Source organism: Stegostoma tigrinum, chromosome 6, assembly GCF_030684315.1.
Source record: "Stegostoma tigrinum isolate sSteTig4 chromosome 6, sSteTig4.hap1, whole genome shotgun sequence".
Classification (NCBI taxonomy): domain Eukaryota; kingdom Metazoa; phylum Chordata; class Chondrichthyes; order Orectolobiformes; family Stegostomatidae; genus Stegostoma; species Stegostoma tigrinum.
Genome location: NC_081359.1, coordinates 42,405,489 through 42,430,762, shown reverse-complemented (window position 1 = coordinate 42,430,762; position 25,274 = coordinate 42,405,489). Strand labels below are relative to the sequence as shown.

Sequence of the window (25,274 nt, the reverse complement as noted above, 5' to 3'; positions counted from 1 at the left end):
AATCCTTTGCAAAACTTTTCCTACAACAGACGTAAGGCTCACTGGTCTATAATTACCTGGGTCATCTCTACTGCCCTTCTTGAACAAGGGCACAACATTTGCAATCCTCCAGTCCTCTGGTACTAAACCTGTAGACAATGATGACTCAAAGATCAAGGCCTAGCTTCCCAGAGAATCCTCAGAAAAATTCCATCCGGCCCAGGGAATTTATCTACCTTCACACCTTCTAGAATTGATAACACCTCCTCACTAACCTCACTCCTTTCAATTCTAACAGCCCGTAACTCAGTCTTCTCCTCTACAATATTCTCCTCTTCCTGAGTGAAAACAGATGAGAAATATTCATTTAGCACCTCTCTGATCTCCAGAGGGTCCACACACAACTTCCCACTTCTGTCTTTGACTGGCCCTATTCCTACCCTAGTCATCCTCTTATTCCTCGCATACCTGTAGAAAGCTTTAGGGTTCTCCTTTATTCTACCTGCTAATGTCTGCTCATGTCCCCTCCTTGCTCTTGTTAACTTTCTCTTTAAATCCTTCCTAGCTAATCTGTAACTCTCCATCGCCTCATCTGAATTATCTCATCTCAACGTCACGTAAGCCTCCCTCTTCTGCTTAACAAGAGATACAATTTCTTCAGTAAACCATAGTTCCCTTACCTTATCACTTCCTCCTGCCTGACAGGGCATACCTATCAAGGACACGCAATATCTGTTCCTTAAACCAGCTCCACATTTCGATTTTCCCCATCCCTGCATTTTGCTACCCCATTCTATGCCTCCTAAGTCTTGCCTGATCGCATTATAATTGTCCTTCCCCCATCTATAACTCTTGCCCTGTGGCATGTTCCTATTCCTTTCCATCGCTAAACTAAACATAACCGAATTATGGTCACTCTCTGCAAAGTGCTCACCTACCACTAAATCAAACACCTGGCCTGGTTCATTACCAAGTACCAGATCCAGTTTGGCCTCCCCTCTTGTCGGCCCTTCGACATACTGTGTCAGGAAGTCTTCCTGCAAACATTGGACACACACTGATCCATCCGACATGCTAGAGGTATAGCATTTCCAGTCAATGTTCGGGAAGTTAAAGTCTCTCATAATGACCACTCTGTTCATTTCACTCCTGCCCAGAATCGTTTTGCCAATCCTCTCCTCCACATCCCTGGAACTTTGCGGAGGCCTATTTTTAAAAAAAAAACTCCCAGCAGTGTGACCTTTCCTCTCCTGTTTCTGACCTCAGCAAACGAGTCCTCGTCAAAAGTTCTTTCAGCCATCGTTATACTGTCCTTGACTAACAAAGCCACACCTCCCCCTCTTTTATCACCTTCCCTGATCTTTATGAAAGATCTAAACCCTGGAACTTGCAATATCCATTCCTGACCCTGCTCTATCCATGTCTCCGAAATGGCCACAAAATCAAAGTCCCAGGTACCTATCCATGCTGCAAGCTCACCTACCTTATTTCAAATACTCCTGGCGTTGAAGTAGACACACTTCAAACCAGCTTGCTGCTGCCAGCACACCCCTGTGACAGTGAAATTCTGACCACGTCCTCCCTACTCTCATCATCTCTGAAAGGTCCACAATCTCTCAAATGTCTCAAGGGGCCTGGATCCTTTCCTGAACTTTGCATCTTTCCATTTTGATTACTGCCCACAACTTGTACCTCACATCATCTCACACCTTCATGCACCCTGAACCGTAACCATACATGACATCCCAGCATTATACACCATACCTATACAAGGGACCTGACCCACGTGACACAGCATCCATATATGGCAGCCCACCCACATGGCATGCCATCAACATATTGAACTCCACTCACTTGTGAAAACTGCCTGCACTCATGCATCCTCATCTTCTGATATTGTCTGATCTCATGCACAAGACAAGTGACACACTGCCATTATTTAATACTTCTAGGGGTTAGAACAGCTGTAATTATTTTATCTTTGGTGTGTATTTGGAAGGAAACAGAAGCAGCAGGGCACAATAGGTTTAATTTAAGAACTGTAAAACCTGCAAATTCTGACTTTGGAGCATGAGCCTGAATGCAATTACTGAACTCAAGTAAAATGAAGTATGGTGCAAGTATATTCAGGAAAGGAGCAAGATGCAAAGTTTTGTAGTTCTAAAACAAAGTTAGTCCCTGAAGTTGCGGCTCTGCCCATTTGGCAATCTAGGTTTACTGTGCTTAATCTCTTGCAGAAACTATTTGAAAGACAGGATAATTTGCAGTCTGTGTTCAGAGGATTGCATTTCATGCTTTGAAGGGGGAAGAAAATATTAAAGGCAAATGACTGGTGTTTGGAACTGGAAGAAAAATCACTGGCAAATTGTGATATTGTGGTACTGTATACCTACCGGACTTTTGCTAAATAGCTCATAAATTTGATTTTTTTATAGCCTATCAGTTCATTTGGTATTTATCTGGCAGTGTTGGCCTGGCTTTTATCAAATCATCATGAATAAAGCAATTTCTCTAACCATCTGCATGTGAATCTTTCTCATAATATCAGAGACATACGCAGACTGGCCAGTGCTTGTCAGCAACTCCATGGGAGATGCTCTTGTAAATTTAAAAGAAAAGCCCAACCTGAACCCTGCAGAGTATGCAAATACATTTCAAAACCAATCTGAGTGATGAGGTTCTGGAAGTGTCAGGAAATACCACCGTGGAGTGGCAGGAGTATAGTTTTAAATAGAAGAGGCCAGGCTGAGTTTACGAAAGGTCCACCACAGACACTATCTCCACAGGCCTTATGACATTGTGTCCTTGTAGTTTCATTCCTTTGGCCATGAACGGAATACACACAGTAAAACATCAGCGTCTAAGATCAGTTTTCAAATTGATTAGAAAATCTGTAAGGTAAAATATGACACTGAGACAAGAACAATGTTAAAATATATTTATTGACTTAAAGTAAGATACAACAACAGGTAACAACTTACATTGTTTTTAATGTGTGGAAAAAGTTGTCTTGACAAACGGCACTGTGAACATTGAAGTTAATGGAAGTGATGATAGCATGATTATGCATATTACGCTGTACATATCATGACTGAAGAGTTAACATACTGCAGGAACAAATGTCAATGAATCAAATTACCATGTCTGAATTCCCACTGTTTAAAAGCATAAACACAAATATTAAAAGGACACGGCATGCAGCAGTAAGTAGATGTCTCAATCTATAGATGAAAGATGTGTTTCTCAAAGTAGAATTCAAGCATATCACATCTATTGAATATTAGTTCCATGCCATATTATAGATATTCAATGATTTGTATTACAGATTATATGTTGACTGATTATGCAGAAGAGTTTAATAATGCATGTAATGACGATGCAGATTAATGTACCATCTGTTCTTCCTGCTGTAATTAGAAACTAGAGATTTACAAACTAGTGTGAAAGCATGATTTACTAAAATCCAACTACCACCAGTCTACTTGGAGGTACAAGCACACACATATATGACAGCAGATGTCGAACATAAGGCTAACACACCAAGCAATGATAGCAGCTAATAAGGTGATAGTTCATGTAGGATGTGGCAGAGTTAACTTGTTGCATGCTGCAACTTGGATTTATAGAAACACAAATCTTTGTGAGCCTCGTTTGAAACGAAGGGTCGTGTGGATTAATCAATTGCCTTTTTTGATGTAACATTGCAAAGTGACCTGTTGATGTGATTAAATTCAACATCCAAAAAAGTTTGCACAGTAGGAGTAATGTGATACCAATTTCAGCATGAGGCCAGTACCTCAACAACATAAGACATAAGCACAGATATAGCATTTCTCATTGATAGCCCACAACTATTATTTGGTGTCTGTGTGATCAAAGCTCCATTTCTTGCCAATTTCAATTTATTTGAGAAAAGGACTCTAAAATTTTATTGGCATTTACCATTCTTTAATCACCAAAAGCAGCAGAATAAATCTGTACACAAACAGACAGCATGGATTGTGCTTGGAGCAATGTGATCAGGCTAGTGAGACTGATCAGAGATGCTGTTCTGTGAACCCATACATGTCCCTGCACGTACAACAGTAAAACAAAAGAAGTGAAGTCACCATTGTCTTACCAGATCATAGGGCTGCTCCATCGCTACAGACAGGCGACTGGTGGAGGTTTAACTTGAAGGTCACTATACCTCAGACAAGGGGCGAGGTTACCTTCATGGTAATTTCAGTTTGTGCAGGAATTGAAATCATACTGTTGGCATCAGTTTGTATCTCAAACCAGCATTTATTCAGCAGCAAGTACAAACTGCAAAAGAACTGTATCTGCTGTGGTTCCAGTAGCAGCTATCCTCTGCACTGTTGGAGGTTGACTAGAAAGACTCAGATGCAGGATGGAATTACATAGAATGTACAACAATGGAAAACATCATTCAGACCAAACTTCACAGGGTCCCTTCAAATACTTGCAACTCCTCCTCCCTCCACTTCTCTCCATGGTGGCAAGCTTCCCACCCAAAACCCAACAGTCTGGATGGCTACCAGCCAACCAGTTTTGTCATTATAAACGACAAGGCCTTCCTAATGCCTGCATGATATGACTTCTGGCTGCTATGATTTCCTTGTTAATTCCACACCCTCCTTGCCAAAAACAGGATGAATACGCAAGCCAAATCGTGAAGTAATGGGAATGGAGACCTTGCTTATACATCAGCACTCCCTGAAATAACTAGAGAATGAGATCCCCAAACACCTAGTCCTATGGCCGACCGACCCCTCTATTTCTAATTGATGCTGTAGGGCATGGTAATATAGCTTTCACTGCCAGAGCTTTGCACCATAACATAACAAGATGTTCACTGTTAGAACATTCAGGGCACAGTTGATGTAAATATTGAGGGCAATGTCAATCTCCGCCTTCACTGGTTGTGTTGTATAACTGGTTAACCACATTTTTAGACGCTTGTTCTTATCATGTGAATAATGCTTCCAGATTACTTTTGTAAGTCCATGCTAGTTAACCCTGTGAAGATGAAGGTTCAACTTCACTTTGAGCTGCTTATCTCTGTGCTAATAATACACCCAGGATGATACAAGCTCCTGGAAGTATCAAGCCTCCTCTTGCACTGATCCTTCTGCCTAGGTGATTGACTCTAGTAATTTGACTACAATTCTTGAGTATATTGGTTGGGTGACTTCTGCTTCAATTTGCCTGGCAGGTAAATCGCCAATCTTGTTCAAAAATCCTCTCACATTCATCACGCTTCCACTGCTGAATTATTTGCCATCCTTAAGCTCACTCATCAGAGCTGAAAATGGATTACATAATGATCTTCCAACATGACACGGTAAATATGTAATACTCTGTGAGCTCCTCTCTGATCATAGTTTTAACGAGTACGTTCTATGGTCAAAACATCAAGCTAGAATTTTAATTTGTATTTCATGGGTGGCAAATCTTGTATCAGTGTCAATTAATCCTTAATTTCTTTCTGTCAGAGTTTCATCACTTACATGTAATTTAAAGATGTTGACTCTGTCTGATTGTACCAAAATATTAACACAGCAAAAGTCACTTAATATTTTTAATAATAAAGCTCAAGACAAGCTTAATTTTCTTTGAACAGGGATTTTTGTTGCAGCTTCCCTTAGACATTAACATAAATGCATGTAAATTATACCACCTAGTAAGTAACAAACTGTATTAGACATTACAACATGTATATCCCAGTTGTTAAAACAGTTAAAAGCTTTCAGATAAGTAAGCTACAAAGGTAAAGGATCTGCAAAGCACTCCAAACCTGCATACGTCCATTGTTTGCTGATGAAGTCTGGTTTGTTAACACTATTTTAATTTAGAGGAGTCGTTTATTCACAACTACTAGTTAATAAAAGAAGACAGCAGGCCAGAAAATTTCTCAAATGTCACTAGTCCTGGTGAATTTTTGTAATGAATATATTTCACATTGACATAAAAATGTCTAAGTTCTGTGGGTAAACTTGGTAGTGATAAAACAAGATAAACCAAGGTGAAGTAATCACTGTTAGGTTGAAATTTACATTCATGACATCCATGTCCGTTTTCTGGTCATACACCTATGATTTATTCTCAACTACCTTCTCTCTTTGGATTGACAGTTTCTTTATCACAACAGATCATGAACTGTCATGTCCTGCACAGTCGATTATCTCCATCTGTATTTATTCTTATAACCCTTAAGCCCATTCCTACAGATAATCATTCTGCTCTGTTTGAAGATTACCATATTAACAGCTTTATCAAGGAATCTCTTTATTGCTAACCTTGCTGTAAATTCCAATTTTTATCACTACAAACCAATACCCTCCATCAGCAGGTCTTTTCTTCATCGTATTACAAACTGCTGAAGCAATAAACTAAGTCCACAGAATTGTTTCATGATCAGTCATGCACCTTACACTTACAAGTTTTGTCAGTATGTTCAATTATATCAAAACTATTCCAACATTACATTGTCTCCCAGTCATTTTATTCGAAACACAATGACTGTAATACCGTAAATTGCTGGAGCATTACCTGTTGCTTTTAATTGTTCATCCATTTCAATACTGATTTGATATTTTTCTTATCTTGATAGTGGTCTGTCTAATGCAGTGGGTATCTTCTGTTTGCACTCTTACCGTTCCGTCAAATTTTCAATAACCTTTTGGAATTCATCCAGTGCACCTCTCCTGTACACTGCTTCAATCTATTTCCAGTCATCACTGGCAAAGTAAAATCCTTACTTAACCTTTCAAATCTAATCTCTATTGTCCAGTGGAATGAATTCTATGAAAAGGAATCTGACTGCCTACTTAAGTGTGGTCACTGTATGAGAAAGCAAAAACAGAGTGAAGACAGTATGGATCAGGATGACATAGAAACCATCATTGGGGCCACTCCACGAGATGATTTTATATATGTCACGGCATGATGATTGGAGTGTGCCTGCCCCATGCCAATTGATACTGAGAGATAACTCACCAATAGGAAGAGCATAGAACTGGCTACCTCTTTTGAAAACATGGAAGGCCATCAGGTAAGCTTTCAAAAGTAAAAGTGTGTTGCGAGTTTACTTACCATCACATCTCTAAATTTAAACAGTAATTTTGTGTGTGTCCAAAAAACCTCACTTATACAACACAAGTAGTCTCCTACTTGTAACAGACAAACTGTAAAGCCCTCCTCCACAGTGGTCTACATGTTATCAGCAGGTGAACCATTCATATCAAAAGAGCAATGAGTGACCCACTATCGGGTCAAAACTAACAACTATACCACCAATGTCAGAAATATGCAATTCAAATTAGGTCCCTCTGTCTTCAGGAACCGAGCACATTGCTGAAGTTTGCAAATGATTGGAAAAGGCAGATGATGCTGAGCAGCTAGTCTAGGGCTTAGCAGAATGATGTGGACAAAATACATAATGCAGAAGACAATTACAGATGAAATTTAATGCAGTTTAGTATAAATTGCAATACCTCAGATGAAAAACATGGGGCATTGCACAACCTTCCAATTCCAGTCTCCAGGACATCCTCAATTTTAATCACTCCAACATTGGCTTTCACTGCTCAAAGCCCTAGGATATGGAATTCCCTGTCCTCTCACTCTCTTTCCTCCTTTGAGATACCACTTAAAACCAACCTTTCTGAAGACGTCATCCATTCCTTTATTACCTGTCCACTTGAATATTCCAACATACTCCGGGTCAGCCCACAATCTTGCATTCTGCTTAATAAGCTCATTCAAAACACTGCTATGCATTTCTTAGCACAATGCAGCTTTTTATCTATTATGGTCCCGATCAAATAACACCTCCCAGTTTAAAACTCTCACTCTTGATTCCAAAACCTTGCTCTTTCCTCATCTCATCCATCCCTGCATGTCTTTGAGTTATCTGTGCTCCTCCGATTTTGGCCTCGCATGCATTTTCAAGTTTAAATGCTACTCCATCAGTTACCTAGTGTTACTGTTACCAAAATGCTCTCCTACTGAAAGGTCAATCACCTGGCCAGGCTCATTAGTCAATTCAAGGCCCAATATGGCCCCTCATCTAGTTGGACAATTCACATGCTGTCTCAAGAAACCATCTTGAATGCACTTAACAAAATCCACTCCATCTAAGCCTCTTACTGTAAGGAAGTCCCAGTCAACACTTGGAAAGTTAAAGTCACCTATTATGACAACTGTTTTTACGGCACCTACATATTTGTTCCTCAATCTCTCAGTAGTTGTTGGGAGGCCTGTAGTATCATCCAATCAGAGTGATAGCACCCATCTTATTTTTGAGCTTGATCCATATTGCCTTAGTAGATAAGCCCTCCAGTATATCCTCTCTGAGTATAGATGTAACATTCTCCCTGATTAGTAATGCAACACCTCCGCCTCTTTTACCTTCATCTCTATCTCGTTTAAAGCAATGAAACACTGGAACATTGAGGAGCCAGTCCTGTCATTCTCTCAACCAAGTCTCTATAATGGCCACAATGTCATAATCACATTTTGAGTGAAAATCTGGTATTGCCTCTCTGACCATCTCCATCTTTTGTGCTTTCATCGTTTCATCACGCCTGAAAAATACCTGAGGAAGGGTCACCGGACCCGAAATGTTAACTTTGTTTTCTCTTCACAGATGCTGCCAGACCTGCTGAGCTTTTCCAGCAACTTCTTTGTTCCTTTAAAAATACCTCTTTGGTGATACTGCTTTAACATATCCTTACATGTTTGATGTCAAAATTTGTTTTACGTTACTTGTTGAAGTCCTTTTGTTAAATAGCTTTTCAAATATACTATACACGTGGTGGTTTTTGTGTTGCAATCAATCTACAGAATGCTCTTGTTTGATCTGAGTTTGAGCACTCTACCCATCTGTCATTATCTTAGACAGAAGAGGAAAGAAGATCACAGGACTGATCTTTAGTGCTGAAAGTGAAATCTATGGGCAAAGAATAGAGAACTTTGGGCTTCTCAGCTTTGCATTTGCATAGATGACCGAGAAACTATCTTCGTGGTGAGATGTGTGTAAGCATGGAAAATGGTTAGTCCAGAAGATGACTTCAAACTAACATTGCTAGCACAGAACAAATAAATAACATTTAAACAAGGGGAAAAAAGACAATTGTGAGATGGATACAGGGAAGGACTACTTCTTTTAAAGATGCATGCTGTGGTCTCACAAAAAAAAATGGTGAGGACTGGAGACATAATGAAGAAACATTCAGATCTAATCAAGAAGGGAATAAATCAGGACCTTCCTGCATTAACGAAGTAAGGTGAATCAAATAGCCACCCTCATCTGTAACCATCTTGTTTGAAAGAATTAACGTACATACAAGGATGGCCAAGTAATTCATTGCATAGTGGGAAATAAAAAGAACTGAACTCATTAGCTATGAGTAAACGATAAATTATAATAACTAAAAGATGGTTTCATTGCTGGTGAACAATTTCAGACTGAAAGACTAAAAATGTGAAACAAGCAACATATTGTTAAATTTTGTTTAATCATATTCATACTTCATGATAGAATCCAGGGATGCTCCACCTTTGATGGAAGAGATACAAGAAACAGACAGGTGAATAAAACAATAATACACTCTACAGCCATGAAGATTTTCAGCTGAAGTCTACAAATCTGGTTGGCTTTTACTCTCTTCAAGACACCATGCTTTCTTCTGTGGATTTAGGACAAAAAGACCTTTCTCCACCACATCCCTCTCAGCTCAAATACAGGCATGTCATGATTATAGTATTCTTCAACGAAGGGTGATCAATTATGCTGTCGAAACAATTAAGATATTTCCTTGCTGAGGGTAGCAGGGAAAATACTAACATATAGTCTCCTAACATATAGTTGGCTGAAAGCACAAAGACAATGCAACTTTAGACCTTCCACATGAACCTCAGACATGGTCTTTCTTGCCAGAGAAATTCAAGAAAAATGCTGAGAATGACAGTTCATTGCATTTTTAACCCTGATTAAAGCACGATTCAAGAAATCACATCTTCGATGCCCAAGAAACTTTGTAACAATCCTGTAACAGGTTTATGACGATGAGACTGCAACTATCTTGGAATAGCAAGTCTGAAATCAGCACCTTCAAAATTCAGGATAGGGTCAAGCAAAATGCGTGACAGCCTCCACACAAATTACAATCTCCCCAACAGTGACTATCACCTCATCAAGGATCAACTTCCCTCTGAGTATTAAATACCACCTAAATGGAAAACTCTTTAAACTCAGTCACCTCTGTGCCACAATTAGACAAACCATCACAGGTATGCTGACATGCAATTTGCAGATGATTGGAGTGTCTTTTTGGATTCTGCACGAGATTTGTACTCACCTTAACTTCACTTGACCTGTACTTAAATATTGTCAAAAAAAAACAGACCTCATCAGTCAAAATTTCGACCTCTCATATATATTGAAGATGAGACTCTGGAATATGTTGAGCAGTTTGCAGACCTGAGCAGCCACATCTCTCAAAAGAATATCACTGATGAGGAGATCCAACATCAGATTAGCTGTGCCAGCTCATTCTTCTACAAACTACATTCGAGAGAGTTTGACAATAAAGACCTGTAGAGTGATATATATAGTGCGAGAAAAATTCCACCAACAATGCCCCTGCCACATTCTCCAGATTCAATCGGGGGATCATCAAACAAATGCTGTTCTTCTTGAAGTCAGCTCAACTGACATTCAGGCAAAGCTCCTGTAAAATCAGCCACCTGCATAGGTTAAAAAAAATTCTTCTGCCATGTCCTCAACTTTCAAATGTTCAGTGTCCTTTAGAGGGCAAAGAAAATTGTAGGAAGCCACTGTGAGCCAAACACAGGGAACACTGGAGAAACTCAGTTTGTCTGGCAGCATTTGTGGAAGGAGAAACAGTTAACTGGCATGACTCTTCTTTAGACACTGTGAAACTCTCCTTTAAAGCACAGCAACAATGACTTTGGGCAGCACAGTGGTTCAGCGGCCTCACAGCACCAGGAGCCCAAGTTTGATTGGGTTAGTGTGGAGTTGGGTGACTGCCTGTGTGGGTTTCCTCTGTGTGCTCCAGTTTCCTCCCACAGTTCAAACAAGTGCAAGTTAGGTGGATTGGCTATGGAAAATACAGGGTTCCAGGGATAGGGTAGGGGATACGTTTAGTGGGATGCTCTTTGGAGCATCGGTGTGGTCTCAACAGGCTGATTGGCCTGCTTCCACACTGTAGGGATTCTATGATTCTCGTGGGAGAATTTTGCTGACACTCTTTCAAACCAGCAACAATTTGTCAATCAAGCTGCATTACAATTGAACTCCAAAAACCTAATGATGAGACAGAATTACAGCAGTAAAGGAAAGAAATAGAAGCAATTGGTGCGGTCCACATCACACTACTGACCTGTGCCATCACATTGCAGAACCACTGGAGAAACTTGACAACATAGGAAATGTTGCACTCAAATCAAGGGAGACTGCGTGGAGGGGCATGTTCTCCCCATCTCTGCATAGGTTTCCTCCCACGGTCCAAAGATGTGCAGGCTAGGTTGACTATCTATGCTAAATCATCCTCTAGTGTCCAGGGATGTACAGTTTAGATAAGTTAGCCATGGTAAATACGGGGTGGGTCTGGGTGAAATGCTATTCAGACAGTCAGAGCAGACCTGATGGGCCAAATGGGTTCTATCATTCAGCCTGATTCCATCAAATAGCTTTCACTTCACCAAAACTTTTTTTGGTCGTCTTCACTGCCGCTTGCAAATGGACTTAGTTTGTCAGGGCCAGTTTGATCCTGATGATCACCATTGTTGTGATTCTGTCGTCACATAAATTTACCAATCTCACACCAGCACTGGCAAATGGATGTACGCTCTACTTATTTGAAAATCTGTCCTGGGATTGCTCAGCAAGCATATCTGTAATGCAATCTCAGCAACTATCTTTAAGGAAAACACATGGCTAGTTTCTAGCAGTGCATGCTGCAATCTGAACTGAAGCTGATAGTTGCATGTTCTAGATCATAGATCATAGAATCCCTACAGTGTGGAAAGAGACCCTTCTGCCTAACAAGTTCACACTGATCCTCAGAGCATCCCACCCAGACCTATCCCCCATAACCCACTTAATCTACACACTCCTGAACACTATAGGCAATTTAGCATAGCTAACCCACCCAGCCTGCATATCTCTGGACTGTGGGAAGAAGTCAGAGTACTCGGAAGAAACCCACACAGATATGGGGAGAACGTCCTTACCGGGTCTGGCCTATGTGTGATTCGAGCCACCGCAATATGATTGACTCTTAACTACTCTCTCAACAATTAAGGATACACAATAAATACTGGCTAGCCAGTGATACCCTCATTCTATAAACTAATTAAGTAAGAAAGACTGAATTTGTCTTATGCAAGGTTTTTTACAGGGTTCAAAATCAGGCATCAGAATTTCGGCACCAAATTTCTAAATGATACCAGCACAAACTACAAAAGGTAACATTTCTGAAACAGATCCTGACATGACATAAATACTATGTTAAGGTGAATATACTTTGTTTGATTTTTGAACATTTCAACTTGCATAAAAGCATCATTACTTTCCATTTGAAAGCTTTCCATATAGTCTTTTTCTTTCCATCCTGTAGTCAATACCATCAAAAATTTGTAATTATCAATATACTGCACACAACTGTTTGCATTTCATAGAAATTATTTAAAGCAAGATTGTAGAAAATACTCAACGTGTATGGCAAACAACCAGTTTGCTTGGGGGCCCTTCATTCTGCATCATAATACTTGAGTACCCACTGTCATCATCTGCCCTTATCACCTGTTCTGTTCACTGTTTACAAGTCCTCTTGATCTTAATAGTTAGTGTTTTAAACTACCTAGGAGTTTGAGCCATCATTTCCCGTCTCACAACAGCACTATTCCTTCAGAAACACCGGATCATTTGTCATATTTACGTTCCTCAACTTTTGCGGATGTTCCCAGTTTCCGAAACTGATTGCATCAACAGGCTCTGCTGCTGTGTCTTTGATGCTAAACTGCTTCATGTTTTTTAAAGGAACATGTATCAGCTTACCCCATCTCACCATAGCTGCTCGTCTCTGCTAAACCAGTCTGTAATGGTTCTCCTAGCATTGCTGCTACAGCTACAGTCTAGCCCAGATGATGAACTCTAGCTCCTGACCATGCAGCGCTTCTGCTGCAGTGAAGTACATTTCTCCACCACCTCTGGATCTTATAGTGAGCGGCTTCCAACTATCAGCATTATCCTTCTGTCCCGCCATCAACTCTACATGTCTCCCGGATCACAACTTGCACAGTGATATCTTTATTAGTGCCATTGTCTATCCTTCTGGCTTTCAATCAGCTTCTGGAGTTTACTTGGCTATGGCATATGTCTGTATGTCCAACTGTTTCCGTGCCAACTGCACCAATCTCTGTAAAAATTAATCTACCCCACATGACCTCTGACTTTTAACTTTGGACTCCTTCCTATTGTTGCCTCTCTGTTTAATGTGAGTATATGTGTAGCTTAGTAATTACTGTAGCCCATTTGAGATGGTTCTCTTGCAATCCTCAGAAAAGCCCGCTGGGGCACTCATTGCTGCCTTCTTATAAGCAGCAATACTGTAACTGTCCCATCCTATGCTGTCACTGATGTCCCTGTCCATTGTGCTTGCTGGGGCCTAATCTTGCTAATTTGCTTCCAGTCTTACTCACTTTTCACAGTGCTGACCTAGACTTTCCCAGAAGACCATTGCTCAATGCCACTCTCCTCACCTCCAACTCCAGAATACCTGTTCACTCATGGAATCCATCAGTTCAATCAGTTTTGTTCTTACTGACATACTGAAGGTCCTTATCAATGTCAACAAAGCACCACCACAGCAAAGCTCCTCTCAACCCTTGTACTGTCTTGAAATCATCAAACTTTTCCAGTGCTGGATAAGCAGAAATGTCTTCAAACTAAACATTGGTGCACGCTTCTGAGTGTCCTTGGAATGGTCCTTGTTCTCCAGATACTGAATCCATCCTTTTCCCTGAAAACCATCCGATCTTTAGCTATTCTGACAACAGTTTGGTGTTATAGTTAACCGTGGGTCGAGTTTCTGACCACTTATCAATGCCATTCAGTCAAGCCTATCACTCAGAATCTCCTGTCTTGACTCATTCACTGCTAAATCCTCAATCGCAATGCCTTGCACATTCTGATCTCTATAAGCACATAGTCAGTCAATACCCTGCTACAAGTATGCTAACACACCAAATCCCATCACCACTGTACTACGACACAATGGAGCGATGTTGCAATTTTAATGTTGTCATCTCTCCATAACCTCTAGCCTCTACATCTCTCTTTCAAAATGGGATTGGAATTGCCCAGTGTTTGTTTGTGATTAGCACAGTCTTGATGGACCTGTTCTGTAGATTCGATTAATCTAATGTCTTTGCCCCTTTAATTCTAACCTCTTGAGCAGAAATCCACCACCAGCAACCAAGCCTTCAGCTGCTAAGGATCTGAGATCCAAGATTTCCATCCTATAGAGTCTCTACCCCTCTTTTGTCCTCTTAAGACTCTTCATAAATGAGTGTATGCATGTGCTGCCTGCTTGTGTACGTGTGAGAACTTATGTGCATGTACAATAAATGCAAAAGAGAAGACAAAAATAGTCTTGCAAAGGTGCAACACTTGAACTAATTGAAGATCTGTTGATAATTGCAGGAAGCTTGTGCAATATTGACTCTGCATTAGCATTCTTGTGTTTTTTGGGTAGGCAGTAATTTTTTGTTCCTATTCAATTGTTCCTTGAAGTCTTCCAGCTCTTTCCAACGCTGCTTCTTTTCTGGCAGATAGACCTCCCACTTTTCTTTTATCACATATTCTTCAAAGTACTTTGCTTGATTGGAGATTCAAAACACTGGCACAGGGAATGAAAACTAAAAGAACATCAGGAACATCCCCAGCTTCATTGTATGTATGTGTGTACATAGATAAGTGTGTGTATGTGTGAGTATATGTGTTCACTCTGTGTGTATCTGTGAGAATGCTTATTTTGGTATGCCTTTTATGTATGTATGTGCCTGTTTAGTATATATGTGTATGTGCACATGTATGTGTGCACATCTGCATGAGTGTGTACGCATATGCATACCTGTGTGCATGTATGTGTATGTGCACATATTTGTATGTATGCCTATGACTGCTGCTACTATAATACAACAAAATAACATCAAAATAGAGATTGCTGTTTTTGTGTGGATGGAGAATTTTGTTCAAAAAATTCACTGTACATCTGTTCTGATTTCCAAATCTCTTTCAGAGTATGATACAGTATTTACATTGGTGCCAGCTGCACAACAGAGCCTCCTTCTGGCCTGACAGCAAGCTAGCCAAAGGCTTCCCCAATGCACACTGTTGCATAAAAATATACATTGTTAATTTACGCACTGACAGTGACCTGGAGAATCACCAACTGAGGCTGCAGCCAGGACAATTTTTCATACTTTTATCAGCCTGTTTTATGTTGTTTTCTTTCCATCAGCATTATGGGTGCTATATCCAGTTCAGATTGTAAACTGTCTTCCTCAAAAATGCAGAAGTATGTTTGCTCCTGCATCAAAACTGGACAATTGATGCCGCCTTCTGTTATCACCTTCTGAAAAGCTATCAGTTCTTCATTTTGAAATTCTCTTTTATTTCAAGAAGCACACTCATCCTAATACAGAATTCAACAATGGAAGCAGATGTTGGTGGATGGACTTGTGCCTCTGGCAGAGTGGAAAAAGAGCTGTTGGCTAATTACATATGATCCAAATACACAATCCGAAATCTTGAAGGTCGGACAGAACTCCTATAATTTCTTACAATAATCTGCAGTTTGCAAAATTTCTGTTCTACTCACACTGGAGTATAAAAGAAGCACACTGCATACATAAAAGATATCATATTTCTTCATTGTTTAACTTTGAATGCAAAACATCCAGTAAAAATGTTCACCGATGGACAAGCTGACTTTGATGCAAAGTATTTTCTTTTGTTAAGCATTTGATGGTATCTATGTTTAATTTGAACAATTAATGAAAATTAAATAGCCATACAAAGATTTACTAATTAACAGTTTTTGACTGCAGACAACAATCAGATTTCAAACAAAAGCTTTGTAATGTAATGTAATTGTATTATTGAAATTCAATTATCTTCACTGGGCTATCATCAATATCAAAAACATTCCCTCTATTTTCTTTATCTTCCACACAATTTTACACACACCTAACCTTAAACACAATGAGCAGATTATTTTGCTAAATTTTACAGACCCTTCCCCCACCCCACTGCATGCTTGAAGGTGAGGATGGCACATAAAATAAAGATGGTGACCATGCCAAAATTATCCCTCCAATCACTGAACTGTTCCCCATATTACAGGGGAGACTCCAAACATTAACTCTTACTTTTTCTTCACAGACCTGCTGAGTTTGTCCAGCAACTTCTGTTTTTGTTCCTGATTTACAGCATCCACAGTTCTTTCAGATTTTGCAGTAGTACATGTCACTGGGAAAGGCTGAGGTTTCAGTCTGCAGGTTTTATTGCATGGCTTGGAGGCAGGCTAAAGAGCGGGGTTATCCGCTGATGGAGGAATCATCTGTAGCTAGCCACCGCTCCTCTCCCTAATCATATTATTCCTTTGTATCTCCTCACCAGCCTTCAAACTGGGCAGCCCACCAGCTTTGCCAATGCCCTCTTACTCCAACCCAAATCATACCCTTTCTTTCTGTCCCCACCTCTGGCCTGCAAAGCTCGATTCCACCATCTGCTCTCCACACTGCCTCACTAGGATTGCCAATCCTTGATCAGCCAAAATTTCCAGACGTTCTTTAAGTGTGGGAAACACGCAAGCTAGGAGCATGGGGAAATCGCCCAGCTCATCGAACCTGACCTACATTCAACAGGATAGTGGCTGATCTGATTACTCCATTCAATCCCCTGTTACCCAATTAGTTATCAACAAGCTAGCTATTCATGCCTTAAACAGTTAAAAAGACACTGTTTCCATGCCTTTCGATGAAGGAAATTCCAAAGAAGACATCCCGTTCTTCCCAGTAGTTTCTACAGGCTTAGCGTCAGCCAATAATGTTTTCTGTTGCTACTCAGGTACAGGACTGCTAGACAATCAGCTTGGCCAACTGCGCTCTAAAGGGTAGGACTTCCTATTCCTGAGGGGCAGAAATATCGCTGTTAAGTTATTAAGGATGATCCCAGCATATTATTGAGGTAGGGTTGTCATATTTAAAGCCAGTAAGCTGCTGACTGACTTTCCGATGTGCTGTGTAATGAACCAGACTTTATAAAAGACCTTAAAGTAAGGGAACACTTAGGAGGCAGCGATCATAATATGGTAGAGTTCAGTCTGCAGTTTGAGAGAGAGAAGGCAAAATCGGATGTAATGGTGTTACAGTTAAATAAAGGTAATTACAGGGGCATGAGAGAGGAATTGATGAAAATTGACTGGAAGCGGAGCCTTGCGGGGAAGACAGTAGGCCAACAATGGCAGGAGTTTCTGGGTGTAATTGAGGACACAGTACAGAGGTTCATCCCAAAGAAAAGAAAGATTATCCGGGGTGGCATTAGACAGCCATGGCTGACAAAGGAAGTCAGGAAATATATCAAAGAAAAAGAGACAGCCTATAAAGTGGCTAAGAGCACTGGGAAATCAGAAGGTTGGGAAGGCTACAAAAACAGACAGAGGATAACAAAGAGAGCAATAAGAAAGGAGAAGATCAAATATGAAGGTAGGCTAGCTAGTAATATTAAAAATGAGAGTAAAAGCTTCTTTCAATACATAAGAAACAAATGAGAGGCAAAAGTAGATATTGGGCCGCTCCAAATTGATGCTGGAAGGCTAGTGATGGGAGATAAGGAAATAGCTGAAGAACATAATAAGTACTTTGCGTCAGTCTTCACACTGGAAGACATGAGTAGTATGCCAACAATTAGGGAGAGCCAGGGGGCAGACTTGAGTACCGTAGGCATTACAAAAGAGAAAGTGCTAGAAAAGCTAAAGGGTCTAAAAATTGATAAATCTCCTGGCCCCGATAGGCTACATCCTAGAGTTCTGAGGGAGGTGGCTGAGGAAATAGCGGAGGCTTTGGTCGTGATCTTTCAAAACTCACTGGAGTCAGGGAAAGTCCCAGATGATTGGATAATTGCTATTGTAACTCCCTTGTTAAGAAAGGATCAATGCAAAAGATGGAAAATTATAGGCCGATTAGCCTAACCTCGGTAGTTGGTAAAATTCTTGAATCCATTGTCAAGGATGAGATTTCTAAATTCCTGGAAGTGCAGGGTCAGATTAAAACAAGTCAGTATGGTTTTAGTAAGGGGAGGTCGTGCCAGGACAAACCTGTTAGAATTCTTTGAAGAGGTAACAAGTATGTTAGACCAGGGAAACCCAGTAGATGTTATCTATCTAGACTTCCAAAAGACCTTTGATACAGTGCTTCACGGGAGGCTGCTGAGCAAGGTGAGGGCCCATGGTGTTCGAGGTGAGCTACTGGCTTGGATTGAGGATTGGCTATCTGACAGAAGGCAGAGAGTTGGGATAAAAGGCTGTTTTTCGGAATGGCAACCAGTGACGAGTGGTGTCCTGCAGGGTTCAGTGTTGGGGCCACAGCTGTTCACCTTATATATTAATGATCAGGATGAAGGGACTGGGGGCATTCTGGCGAAGTTTGCCAATGATATGAAGATAGCTGGACAGGCAGGTAGTACTGAGGGGGTGGGGAAGCTGCAGAAAGATTTAGACAGTTGAGAAGAGTGGTCCAGAAAATGGCTGATGAAATTCAATGTGAGTAAATGTATGGTTTTGCACTTTGGAAAAAAGAATACAGGCATGGACTATTTTCTAAATGGTGAGAAAATTCGCAAATCAGAAGTGCAAAGGGATCTGGGAGTGTTGGTCCAGGGTTCTCTAAAGGTTAACTTGCAGGTAGAGTCCGTAATTAAGAAAGCGAATGTAATGTTGTCTTTTTTCTCAAGAGGGTTGGAATATAAAAGCAGCGATGTGCTTCTGAGACTTTAAAAGGCTCTAGTTAGGCCCCATTTAGAATTCTGTGTCCAATTTTGGGCCCTACACCTCAGGAAGGACATACTAGCCCTGGAGCGTGTCCAGCGGAGGTTCACACGGATGATCCCTGGAATGGTGGGTTTAACGTATGATGAACAGCTAAGGATCCTGGGATTGTACTCATTAGAGTCTAGAAGGTTGAGGGGAAATCTAACAGAAACTTACAAGATAATGTATGGTTTAGAAGGGGTGGACGCTAGGAAGTTGTTTCCGTTAGGCGGGGAGACTAGGACCCGTGGACATGGCCTTAAAATTAGAGGGGGTAAATTTAAAACTGAAATGAGACGACATTTCCTCAGCCAGAGAGTGGTGGGCTTGTGGAATTCATTGCTGCAGAATGCAGTGGAGGCCGGGTCGTTGGATGCCTTCAAGGCAGAGATAGACAAATTCTTGATCTCAGAAGGAATCAAGGGCTATGGGGAGAGTGCAGGGAAGTGGTGTTGAAATGCCCATCAGCTATGATTTAAATGGCAGAGTGGACTTGATGGGCTGAATGGCCTTACTTCCACTCCTATGTCTTGTGGTCTTATGGTCTTTCCAGCCTAGTTTAGGAGGTGCTAAAAGGGACATGTGTGAGATTGTTGTGGTCCTATCCATTCCTATGGTTATGGGATATTTTAAAAACAATGATGAACCACAACACATGCTTCCAAAATATCTTGTTTACTTTTTCACCCTGAATACAGCACAGCATTTTTCTACGAAATGCTGAACACACTAAAATTATTGCAGATACTTTCAGGTTTTATTGCAAATGAATTCTGTGCATGTAAATTCTGTAGCAAGTAGATTCTGGGTTTAAATTTGAGAAGGCATACATGAAAATTGCTTCAAATATGTTTTCAATTACAGGGTCAATGCAACACAAAGTATTTAATTTTCAAAAAAATGGAGATTGTGACTGAAACCATTGGAAAAAATCAATCTTTACTCTCAATTAATTCTTGTGTGTTTTAAGTCCCATCTTATCCAGAAGTTTCTGCTTTGGTCTAATTCCAGTAATTTTATTGTATTCAAGTTTTTTTTCTGTACAATATCACACTTGAAAGAAGGGAAACATCACTTTGTTTTAGAAATATTTGTTGCTTTTACTCATTGTTTTTACAATGTTTATTACCTTAGAACAGATTATTATAACTAATGTGCTGCAGATCTCCAAAAGTGCTGCATCTAAATCTTTGAGTCTAAATTTGCAGGAGCACTTTGCTGTCATAAATACTGAGAACTCGTAAATGTAGGCCATCTGCTTGGAGGAGCAATGCAAATTACAGCAGAGAGTTTGGGAAGGCAAGCTCTAAAGTTGAAAAAATGTTCAGTTGAAGAAAAGATGCAATGTTCCTTGAGAATATCCAGAACTGGCTTGTCGATTTAATCACCTCCTCCGCTTGATTCGCACATACAGCATGTCACCATTATCCTCTCCATTATTTGGAAGAATTCAGTGTATTTGCACGTTAACAGTCCACATTCCTGCCACTAAAAGGTACAACTCATAGTTAGTAGTTCAAATAACCAAAAATTTGATCATTTATAATGATTGCCAATCTGTCATTCTGAACAAGGAAGAAAGCAATTTAACACTGAAGGCTCGTTCCTACACTTTGTCAATTGCTCATGATTTAAATGTTTTACAGTTCATTTTCCTTTCTGTATCTATTGTCTGGATCTTTAATCATCTTTATTTCTTTCTCTTCTTATACCTGATTTGACTCTGGGTTACCTCATTCCACTGTTTCTTTCAGATTCTTTAAATGTTGAGATGAAATATTGGCCTTGCTGCTAATCTAAGTCCCAAGTGCCCTAATACCCTTGCCCCAACGTTAGCAACTTGTAATTTCAGTGAGCTTTAGTGCAGTTTCAAGCTGAAGGGCGCAAAAATAATCTAACCCCTAGTGTATGTCCTGAGGCATCATCCTCCAGCATATTTTGGCTCATTATGTTTTAATGTTTCTGTGAATGTTTATTGCAACACCATATCTTGCCAGCTGCATTGCACAAAGTTAACTGAAGCAGACACCGCAGTCAGGACAGTCTCCCACTAATTTCACCTTTAGTAAGGTAACCAGTCAGAAGAATGTGCCTAAAAAAAGGTGAGCACTTTGAACCGTGCATCTTCTAACTGTGAATGTTGTTGTGTTTCTGGTCACTCAGATCCCACTGTTGCCACGTGTTCCAATTAATTTCTGTGTCTGAAGGCCTCCTAGTATACAATTTGCTTTCCATTTATTCCCTGAATCTGGTCGATTTAAAGAAAAACATCAGCTTTTACCAACTGCAAAATACATTAGGATAATGTAAGTTAACAATTCAGACAGCAAGTAAACATTAGCTACTGCCTGGATCAATGATGCCCAAATGAAAATGAAGACTTCAGAGTTGTTTTACTTTTTACTTGTTGGAATATCAATCCTCACCACAGTGCAGTTAGTTTAACCTATTTACTGATGAACTCAAAGTTAGTGTGTATAATTTCATTTGATTAAAATTTTCCATTCGCAAATGAAGTTAAAGTATTCAATGAGCTAAATATCAACTACTTTATCCTCCATTTTATTATGGGTTTGATTTGTAATTCTACTATGTTCTTCCATTTATTTTACTGTTAAGTGAAATATAATTTAGACATTCAGAATATTCAAGCCTGATTCCTACAAATCCTAAGCAACACCAGACGAAATCTGCCAGTAAACAGTACACAACAGAATTCTCAAACTCTCTTTCCAAATATTGGTTGAGTTCAGTTACAAATATGTTGTGTTCACAGGACAACGTGTCAAGCAGTTAGGGCTACGTGGAAAAGAAACTGCTCCCGCACCAGGTCTGTTAAGTAAATGCTTGTAATTAGAGCTCATGCTAAATGTTCATTTACCATCAAACCATCAAGTTAACAGTCAAAAATTACACAAACTGGATTAACACAAGGAATCACCATTGTTAATGACACTCTTGTGATACTCCACCTTAATATTTTATTTATCCATTTCATCATAGAGAGTGAAAGTCAAAGTGTGTTCTCCACAAAGTCTATTGAACAGTGTCATGAATAACTAAATACTACCTGAAAAAGACAAGAAAGGGAATCTATTGCAGCATGAAACAGTGCACGTACTTTATATCTTTACGAGGTAATACAGTTGTTCTGGCTTCCCCAGAATTGATGAAAATATACAGCTGACAGTAAGTCCATAAAAAAATTAAGCACAGCTGGTGTTATCCCTATCATTAATTCTCCATATTTTTATCATTTCATGGTTAAAATAAATTCAAAGTATCTGTATCACATGTAAATGTTTCTTTATGCATAATGAATTCTGGTTAATTTGTCTGAAATACTCTCCAAAAATTGACCAGTGCAACTATAAATAAGAACTACTCTTCATATGACAGTTGGATTTCATTTGTTTTCTGAGCTCATATTTGGAAGGCTGTCAACATGATGTATAAACAGCAACAGTGCCAACATTTCAGTAATCTGCATAGGTGGTGAATGAAGCCCAGTAGACATACAGTTAAAATCATCAAAAACATACTGGCTTCTGGAAATCCAGAATTTTTACCGTCACAGCAACCATTGGTTTTCCACAAAAATCTAATCATGTTTACCTGTTTACTGGATTCTAAAGTCAATAGTGAGTACATTACATAGTAAATCTGAGCAAAACCACAGAACTAAATTCAAAGTAAACCAGTCTACCATCTGATGTTCGGTTCCTACTGCACAAAATGTTGGTAAGTCAATAGGTGTCTTTAACATGTGAGATTAAGTGGTTACAATAAAATAAATTTAGTTGATAAAACACAATTTTTTATTTTACACGTGCAGCTGCAATAGTTATTGATTAAAAAGTAAATCTGTCAGGATTTTGATTTACATTATATGCAGGTCTCATTTGAAAAATATAAACTATGTCCTTGCCCATTTTGTATCAGTATGCATTCTAATTTAAGTCAGTCTCGGGTATTGTTTCGCAGTATTACTCAAACACTGACGAACTGTCTTGAGGTCTAAATACAGGAGTTTCAACGTGTACAAATTTCCTCGTTTTGTAGTTGTGCGCGAGTTATGTTGGCCTGAAGTTAGTACTCCCAGGAACAGCACTAAGAAATAACGTTCCCAAAACAATTCAGACATTTGTATATTTAAATCCCGTTTGTTGTATTTTAGGCGCCTAATCACCAATATCGTCAGATTGGGGCTGTCGCCTATTGTGTGTCCAATACATTTCTTTTGGCAATAACCCCAGTGTTCAACTTTGCTGTGGGCACATTCTGAAATTTGTAAAGAAGGAAACAAGTAATTTTACATAAAACTCAGAAAAATAATTACCACTGGTTCCTGTAAAAACTGTTTGGATTCCACATGCATACTATGGCCAAAACTTCACATGTATATCAGAGACGCCTTCATCTATCCACTACACTGAATAGAATATGCAACACAGAAATACAGTAGCGTCATTTTCGGTGAAGCCAGTCGCAGTTAAACGTCGCGCTGAAAGCCTGTAGATATTTTCTGTGTTTCATTGTTGTCCCCAAGTACTGGCAAAAAAAATTGTATTTATGCCACATGATCAGTCTTGTATCTGCCATCTAACAACTTGCTACATGTAAACATCACTGGCACAGTAAAACGTTTATTTGACCATTGTGAAATTAAAACCTACAGTTACAGACATACACAAAATGCGCTGTTTTTCAACATTTTTTCCCTATTTTATTGTATTAATTCATGAAATCTTGGGTTCCGCTGGCTGGGCCAGTTTTTATTGCCCTTCCCTAAACATCTCCAGACTTCACCACTCAGTAAAAGCCGGTATTACCACCTCATTCCTTTAATAACTAATCACTACCTTAACTGACCGAAGTCGCAACAAAAAAAAAGCTCCAAAATTGTTAAAAACCAAAAAGGCAACGCGAAGTTTGTGGATCACTGTTAGCCTATGAGATAGCTGGCCATCCCCGCCGTCAAGGTTGAGAAAGCGTGCTTACCCGATATCTCTTGGTAGGGGATGTTGCTGAGGCTGAATCCTTTCGCACTGTAAGCTTGCCTCACCTCAGCACAGCTCCGGGCTTTCGCATCACCCAGCGCCGAGCCACCAAGGACCGTCACTAAAGTGCATAGCACCGTCAGTAGAGTACAGATCCCGGACATGGTCAAGAAAGTACGCAGGCTTCTCGTTGGAAATCCACTTTTCTTCTTGTAGTTTTTGCCACCTCACCTCTACCCCTCCTCCTCCTCCAGCACTGCCTCCCCAAAACACAGACGCACGCAAAAACCCTGACGAACTCCCCCCGGAAAAGTCCTGTCGAGCACAACGCTGTGACAAATTGTCCAGGTAGCGATCGCTACCACTGGCTTGATCCACTAGCTTAAGACCCTCTTTCCAAAAGTGGCTGGAGAAGGGACTATAAACGCAGAGACACATACAGGCACACACAGCATGCAGAGAGATAGTCTAGATGAGGGGAGGGTGGACGATTCATACAAACGCAGCAAGGAAAGTGATTTCCTTCTCTCTGCAATCTGAATGCTGCAGAGTTGAGCCCACTCTCGTGGATCTTGTCTGTCTGTGTGTTATGTGTGTGTGTGTGTGTGTAAGATCCTGGTCGGCGAACTTCACTCGAGCAGGCTGTGATCTCGGAGCAACAGAGATCCCGGAATATATGTTAAAAACACCCTCCGCCTCTGGATGCTCTCACTGATCCCAGGGATAGGGCTCAAAGCAAATCCAGGACTGGATTTCCTAGTGTGCGGAATCTGTTAAGCGGTGAAGTGCATGCAGCCTTTTCGACCCAGATCTTTTCAGCTTGCTCAGGTAAACCTGTTCCGCAGCCACGATATACTGCACGCACATTTCAACCGCTGTCGAGATTTCGAAAGGATATTCCCAGACTTCATTTCATTCCACGCCCCACCATTTCAGAGGAGTAGAAGTGACTGGCTTCTTGCTGATGGTCGGTCAATGAAGCTGCTGGCCTCAGCTGTGTCGCTTTCTCAGTGCCTGACTGCTCAGCTGTAGCCTGTGAATCCCGATCCAACGGTTCCATCTCCAACTCCACAGCTGCAGTGAGAAGGCAGTGACAGTGTTTATTTGAAAATGTCACATTATCCTGAAAAAAATACAAATAGACTGTGGTTTCCCAGTTGAGAAAGACTAG

The 25,274-nt window shown here is 40.2% G+C and overlaps 1 protein-coding gene across 1 annotated transcript in view; it reads right to left on the bottom strand.

Moving 5' to 3' along the window:
- gpc6a (glypican 6a) overlaps window positions 1-25,060 on the bottom strand; it is a 936,149-nt gene extending 911,089 nt beyond the window's left edge. Inside the window, exon 1 of the mRNA XM_048532607.2 lies at window positions 24,105-25,060. Coding sequence (XP_048388564.1) covers window positions 24,105-24,267 — 163 coding nt within the window. The 5' untranslated portion in view covers window positions 24,268-25,060. The remainder of the gene's footprint in view (window positions 1-24,104) is intronic.
- Between the last annotated feature and the right edge of the window lie 214 nt (window positions 25,061-25,274).